The following is a 7,826-nucleotide window of genomic DNA, read 5'->3' as shown; positions in this document are numbered from 1 at the left end:
GATCTGGCTTTTGAAAATTACTTGATGGATTCACAAGGATAAAAGTTCACGAGTATCTTCTTTTAGGCCCCAGTGTCCCGGTTTATATTTTTTGCTGTATCTTAGATTCTGATTTATAAGAACAAGGTAACTGCAAACACACAACATTGTCACCTCCCAATTCAGCATCTTTGGGAACTGCATATTACAAACAGATCAGACCTCCTCCCTCGAATCTGCCTACCAAGTTAGAAAATCATCCTTCAAGGGCAGCAAATTCACACGTTATTTAGTGCTTGAGTAACTTGAGTATCACATATACTCAACTGTTTTTAATGCAGAAATTCACCAGGGCTAATAGAAAATTGCAAGTTAGAAAAAAGATTTTTAATTTTCTTAAATAATCCTATGTACCATTCCACATTGTGGAAATACTTAAGTATGCAGTCTGCAGACAACATTGAAATTCCAGAACACTGGCACAAATACTTACATCTCTATTTTATAATATATTAGAATCACCATGTCCCATCTTAGAGCCTGTAACAGATAACAGTCCTGAAAATGCAAGAGGTTTACAGTTGAAACATCAAATCTGGAGGTGTTCGCTGTGCCAGAGTCCCAAAACGGGTCCAGAAAGAACTCCATCCCAACTGTTAGTCACTGCAGCTGTACTCTATATGCACCTATTAGCAGCTTAACCTGTTGAAAGAAGAGAGACCTAAGTTTCAGAACAGATCCCTTACCAAGTTCCCCTTTCTCAGAAGAAGGAAAATGCACGACCAAGATCTGCCAATCTTGTTTGGCAAAGTTTTCAAATTGGTCATCAATTCAGGATGTTGGATTTTAAATGCTGACGATTTGATTTTTAGGTTATTATATAACTGTACTATCTGTTACATAGATTTTTGGTCCAGCTTCATTTTACAAAGAAATGTTTAGTAAACAGTCTAGAAAAATACATATGTCATACATTAAAAAATAAACCCCGAGAATACAGCTCTGACTGCTCAGTCCTGGAGATGACACACAGTCTATGTCTAACACCTGTAGATTCTGGTGCACAGCTATCCCAGAGATCATGTGTTTTCCAGGACAGGCACACCAGGAACACAGCATACATGGCATTCTTGGAATTTTTTTCTGGTGGTGATAAAGTAATCTGGAGTAGCAATAGGAATAGCTGCACTGAACGTGAGGAAGGGATTTTCACCTTAGCAGAAGGCGCTTCCGTCAACCTTATGAAGAGTTTATTGAGGCCTGCAGCAGGGCTGAACGAGTAAACAAAATGACTATCCTAGGAGAAAGACCACAAAGAGTGTTTTCTCAGACAAACTTCTACATCTGAAGGGCATCGCTCTAAACAAAAACATCGCAGACAATTACATAAAAGAACACAAATTTTATGCTTTATATAAAGCAATTCGCTGTGGTAATTTTTCCTTTGATTTTTCAAAATGATACACATGGCAAAAAAAGCTTCTACGATTTATCTGCAAAAACAGCATCCAGATAAATCTTTAGGATTAGCATGTATCCAGCCACATACAGCATGTTTAAATTAAATCTTCATAAACATTAAGGGCTTAATTCAGCCCAAGGAAAGAATTCTTAGAGAAGGAAACGTACACAAAGATTCTTCAAGACCATTTTTTTTGTTAAAATTTACATAGTTACTAATAGTTATTATACATCAAAATTACAGTAAAATGTCTCCCTAAAGCTATAAGCACTAAAACTAAGCATAAAAACACCCATTTTCTACATATTTGAAGCACAGAATGGGTGTACTTTAAAAATTTCCTAAATTCCCTTTAAGTGAATGTAATTATAACGGTGTGAAAAGGCAAACTATTTAAAATCAGACAGTATGTTTCTTATACCTTAAGAGTTTATATCCAGAACGCTCAAATGACATTATGGTAAATGTAAGTTAAGGCATATATATAAAACCTTAAAAAAGTCCAGGCTTTTAATGACAAAATCTAAGATAATATTACTTTATAGTTACGTGTTACAGCCTTATTTCCAACTGGTTTAATTACAGTTAGCGTGTTTTATTAAAACACAAAAGTCATCTGTGCTTCTGTATTAGAAGAATGTACTTTTCAATAACGAACTACAAAAATCTTACCAGAAAAACTGGAAGTTGAAATTTATCATTTAAAACTACAGCTTGTACACTACATGGTCCACAGAGCCGAGCAATAACTTCTTTACCCAAAAAGTTGGCATGGAAAATAAATAGCAGGATGCCAGAGCCTGAATAAGGGAGATGTAAAAACATATTTTAATACCAGGCCTAACAGGGCCGCCTTTCAACTCTGCAGAAGGTGCACCTGTATGTGTTGGAAGAAGTCCCCGGAGTATCCCCGAATACCATGCCCATGCATACTGAGCAATCGGGAGTCCTCCAATTTAGTGTTACCTGGCATTCAACCCCAGACCCCTTTTATTTTTTGTTCAAGTAATCCCTACTGACAGCTCATGGAACAAATATTTAAAAATACACTTTTCTACATTAATTTTGGCCTTAAAAAAGTATTTAAAAGTTGCTGCTAGGGCACCTGGGTAGCACAGTTGGTTTCAGCTCAGGTCATCATCTCAGGGTCTGGGAATTGAGCCCTACACATCGGGCTCCACACTCACTGGGTGGTGGTCTTGAGATTCTCTCTCTGCCCCTCCTGCTTGTGCTCTCTGCAGTAAGTACAATCTTTAAAAAATTGCTGCTAAATGTGTAAATGTCCATGGAGGTAAATTTCTATGACAGCTGTCTTTGGGTGTGAGTTTGAATGACTGTCCATTTTCTTCCACATAGTATTTTGCCTTTTCCAAGTTTTTGGATTAATAATAAAACTTGTTTGGGGGGGGGGAGGGAAGCATGAGACGAAGCTTCCAGTAACTATCCAAAATATTCTGCATAACTCCCTTTTTCTGAACACCATACTTTTAATAGAACAAAATCTATGAACTCTCATGACCTTTCTGATAAGCCTTTTTTAAGATAAAAAAAACACACTGATCCAGATGAAAAAACCACTCCTTTTATGAAGAGACTTCATCAAAAATACCCCAAGGAACCATTTGCTTTATTTGTTCTGTGCCCCTGGCTCTCTTTACCTCTCCTTTCAAGCTATTTGAAGTTTGTCATACTGATTTTGCTCTCTAGCTTTAAAATGCAATACCCCCTCTCCCACCCCCAGAGTGCTGAGCTTCAAAAGAAAAGGTCTACAGACAACATAGAGAAAGCTCCCCCTTTGTCTTTCCCCCCTCAGCCCCACCATGAAGGGGCATTTGATCTGAGAGGAGGTTGAGTATTACTATCTGCATAGAGGAGAGTGGTGGGAACTTCAGAAAGACCCAAATGAGGACTAGCATTTCTGCATTCGGGTACTGTTTAACCAGACTGAGATCTAAGGAAGGGGTGTTTGTTAGCTCTACTCTGACAAACGCTTCAAGTTCACAGAGATAAAAGGACAGGAGGGACCCTAGTTTGCTAATAGTTGTTTCATGGTACCAGTAACAACATTTTTCTCTAGCCAAATGAGGTGTTAATCACAATCAGAATCTCGAGGAACCAAGGTCAGCGCTGCTCGAACTTGAGTGTGCTCATGAATCACCTGACATCTCACCAAGGTGACAACTGAGAGTCAGGTCTGGGAGAGGCCTGAGGGTCTGCATTTCTAACGAGCTCCCAGAGCAGGCAGAGGAAAACCTTGCAGGATTTTCTACCTGCGGATGATTCTTTGGTAACATTTTAGATAAACAGAGAAGACTTCTGGTGGCCACAGACACTGCATGTGCACAAAAAACATTCAGTAACCCTCAGGCAGTCCAGGTGCAGGAGCCCAGGAGCCTGGCCCAGCTCAGCTCTGCCCCAGCGAAGGGACAACAGAGGTGCAGAGGCCAGAGTATGAAGTGGAATGAAAGCTCCAGCCCTGAGAAGAACACCTGCTGCAACTGCGTCTTTTGGAATCTTTTGGGGGGGAGGAGGAGATTTATGTAGTTTACTTCAAAGATTCTCTGGTCATAGGTTTTCCTTAGGGAAATTCTGAGAAATCTGCAGTGTCTTACCAGATGAAACTTGGAGATTTTTGCCCTAAGTCCTACCCCCCACCCCCCCATTTTTTTTTAGTTTGTTTCCCCCCAAAACAAGACTCACTCCCCAGCAGTGCAAATGATCCACTTGGACAGCTGAAACCACAAATGATTCTTCAATGTCAAGTTCACTAAACACTGGTGTTATAAATGACTGTCTTTAATTAAATCTTCATTAATGGACGCATTTTTAAAAATGTTTTTGTTTTTTTAACATAAAAGCCGGAACCCAGCTGCATACTTCCATAAAGGCAGAAACCGTATTCCCTCCACGTAAACACCCTGGATCCATGTCCTAGAGAAAGGCCACACCATGTCATGGTCTTGCCTGCAGAGCAGCTGTTAAGAAGAGGCTAGGAAGCAGAACCAAAGTTCCCATCTCCGGCTACTCAACTTTCCTATGGGCCAAGACACTTTTAGTGAAATTCAGGAAAAACACCGATTCTGGGCTTATAATCTTAAAGCTAGTGTAAATTTCATATAACTCAATTTTAATAAAAAGTAGAGTTATTAAGATCCAACTTTCATACTTTTCTTCTTCCCCTCTGGTGCAAAAAAGGTTTCATTAAAGCATGGGGAATAGCACTCGTGGGCAGAAAGAACAGCCTCAACTTCTGTCCTTTTTATTTTTAAAAAATTTAAAAGATTGGGCAGCCAGGGTGGCTTAGCGGTTTAACACTGCCTTCAGCCCAGAGCATGATCCTGGAGACCCAGGATTGAGTCCCATGTCGTGCTCCCCACATGAAGCCTGCTTCTTCTCCTTCTGCCTATGTCTCTGCCTCTGTGTCTCTCATGAATAAATAAAATCTTAAAAAAAAAAAATCAAAGATTGATTTATTTTGGAGGGGCTGGGGGGAGAAAGAATCTCAAGCAGACCCCCCTCTGAATGTGGAGCCCAATCTCATAACCCCGAGATCATGACCTGAGCCAAAATCAAGTCAGACGCTTAACCAACTAAGCCACCAGGCACCCCTATGCTTTTATTTTATATTTTTATTTTTTTTTAGATTTTATTTATTCATGAGAGATAGAGAGAAAGGCAGAGGGAGAAGCAGGCTCCACGCAGGGAGCCCGACACAGGACTCGATCCCTGGTCTCCAGGATCACGCCCTGGGCTGAAGGCACTAAACTGCTGAGCCACCTGGGCTCCCCTACTTTTTATTTTTTAAAAGACTTTATTTATTTGTCAGAACGAGCACAAGCAGGGGGGTAGGGGCAGGGAGAGAAAGAGGGAGAAGCAGGCTCCCCGTTGGAACAGGGAGCCCGACTTGGGCTCTATCCCAGGACTCTGGGATCATGATCTGAGGGGATGCTTCACCGACTGAGCCATGCAGGTGCTCTCCCCTATGCTTTTTAAACAGTGCTCTGTGGATCCCTTAAAGTCACCTGGGATGGTAGGTATTAGCTGGGTCTCTTTTTTTCTGCCAGAGTAGCTCTGCTATTCAGTATTTTACATAATTGTGATATATAATGGAATTCTTTTGAGGTCATGTTCACAGAATTCTTTTTAAAAATCAGTTGAGGGGCTCCTTGGTTGGTTGGGCATCTGGCTTCAGCTCAGGTCATGATCCCGAGGTTCTGCGATTGAGTCCCACAACAGGCTCCCTGCTCCAAGGGGAGCCTGCTTCTCCCTCTCCCTTTGCCTGCCGTTCCCTCTGCTTGTGCTCAATCTCTCTGTCAAATAAAGAAATAAACACCTTAAAAAAAAATCATTTGATATTTAGTGTCACTTTTCAATCAGAGAAAACATAGGCTTACCTTCTGGTATGTTCTGTGGGGGTTTATAATTGAAATCCGTAGAAAAATCTGGCCCCTCACAGAGACGATGACATGCTATTGGGAAAATTGGTTCTAACAGAGCAAGACGTGCTTCAAAGTAATCCCTTATTGTTTCTTCTGCTACTCTTGAAAGTCTAATCAAAAAGGATAGTAAGAGTTGTTAATATTAATTGTAGAAAATAATCGCGAGCCACAGTATTATCAGACTGTTGAATAGTGGTAAGTCCTTCCCAAATCAACCTTTTTTTTAAAAAAAAGATTTAATTATTTATTTACTTATTCATGAGACACACACACAGAGAGGCAAAAACATAGGCAGAGGGAGAAGCAGGCTCCCTGTGGGAAGCCTGATGTGGGACTAGATCCCAGGACCCCACAATCACCACCTGAGCCGAAGGCAGATGCTCAACCACTGAGCCACCCAGGCGTCCCCCAAATCAACCTTTAAAAAAAAGAAATATAACTTCCTAGTCACCCTGTGTCCCCACTCTATTTTTCTGTAGCACTTAGTATCTGATACACTATGTAACTGTCTTACTGTCTATATTGTCCAGGGAAATTTAGGCTCTAAGAGGGCAAGTCTTTTCCACTCGTTGCTGTCCATCCCCAGCCCTCTGAATACTTCCTGGCACACAGCGCTCAGTAACTTGTCTAACGATAGTGAAAATTCCATTAAACAGCAAATTTGGGAATTGCCACATATAAACATATGTCTTATTATAGTACTTAGATTAGAAAGTAGTTAAATGATCAGGGCTAATTCACAAAATATTTTAAAATAATCTTGCTGGAAGGTAACCAACTTATTTGGTGGCCATGATATTCCAGTTTTAGGAGTGGAATTCCACGTATAATTCACCATGTACACGACCTTTTGTTTTTTGTCTCCCATCTGAAATTTACTTTCTCTGCTTAGAATATAAATCCTGGAATTGGGAGTGACCATTATACAGGCATGAAGATCCAAGTCATACCCTTAAGTGTGTTGGAGGAGGAAGAGAGGCAAAGAATGGCTTTTCCTACCCAAAACTGCCTACCCCTGGATCCCTGTTATTTTGAAAAATAAACACCTGTGTTAGCTACTGTTTGTCAAGTTTCTGTTATGTGTTGCCAAAATAACTTATTAGTTTCAGAGGCAGCATTTAGTGATTCATCAGTTGCATCCAACACCCAGTACTTATCACATCATATGCCCTCCTAAATGCCCATCATCCAGTTACCCCATCCTTGACCCACATCCCCTCCAGCAGCCCTCAGTTGTCTCTTATGGTTAGCCTCCTTCTTAATTTTCATCTTATTTTTCCCTCCCTTCCCCTATGTTCATGCTTTGTTTCTCAAATTCCACGAGTGAAACCATAGATTTGTCTTTCTCTTATTTCACTTAACATAATACCCTCTAGTTCCAACCATGTTGCAAATGGCAAGATATTCTTTTTGATGGCTGAGTAAGCCCAAATAATTCTTAAGTGAAAAAAGTACTAAATTACTTATATGAACTTTCAATTAAAATAAAATGGTTTAGAATTCACTTGAATGGATAAACTGTAGTACATCCAGACAATGGACTACTATTCAGAGTTAAAAAGACAAGCTATTGGGCAGCCCCAGTGGCATGGCGGTTTAGCGCCGCCTGCACCCTGGGGTGTGATCCTGGAGACGGGGGATGGAGTCCCACGTCAGGCTTCCTGTAGGGGGCGTGCTTCTCCCTCTGCCTGTGTCTCTGCCTCTCTCTCTCAATCTGTGTCTCCATGAATAAACAAAATCTTAAAAAAAAAAAAAAAAAGACAAGCTATCAGGACACCTGGGTGGCTCAGAGGTTAAGTGTCTGCCTTCGGATCATCCTTTAGATGATGATCCTGGGGTCCTGGGATCAAGTCCCACATTGGGCTCCCTGCAATGAGCCTGCTTCTCCTTCTGCCTGTGTCTCTGCCTCTCTGTGTCTCTTGTGAATAAACAAATAAAAAAATCTT

At 40.8% G+C, this 7,826-nt stretch overlaps 1 protein-coding gene across 1 annotated transcript in view; it reads right to left on the bottom strand.

Annotated features, from left to right (window-relative positions):
• Positions 1 to 344: 344 nt before the first annotated feature.
• Positions 345 to 7,826, bottom strand: part of MPHOSPH8 (M-phase phosphoprotein 8) — a 49,750-nt gene continuing 42,268 nt past the window's right edge. The window contains exons 11-14 of the mRNA XM_055317257.1: positions 5,836 to 5,990; positions 2,114 to 2,241; positions 1,193 to 1,276; positions 345 to 681 (exon numbers count right to left, since the gene is read on the bottom strand). Of these exons, the coding sequence (XP_055173232.1) occupies positions 640 to 681; positions 1,193 to 1,276; positions 2,114 to 2,241; positions 5,836 to 5,990 (409 nt within the window). The 3' untranslated portion in view covers positions 345 to 639. The remainder of the gene's footprint in view (positions 682 to 1,192; positions 1,277 to 2,113; positions 2,242 to 5,835; positions 5,991 to 7,826) is intronic.

This window comes from Nyctereutes procyonoides, unplaced genomic scaffold, assembly GCF_905146905.1.
Source record: "Nyctereutes procyonoides isolate TBG_1078 unplaced genomic scaffold, NYPRO_anot_genome, whole genome shotgun sequence".
Lineage (NCBI taxonomy): Eukaryota > Metazoa > Chordata > Mammalia > Carnivora > Canidae > Nyctereutes > Nyctereutes procyonoides.
The sequence above is the reverse complement of the archived record's forward strand: the minus strand, read 5'-3'. Positions and strand labels throughout refer to the sequence as shown.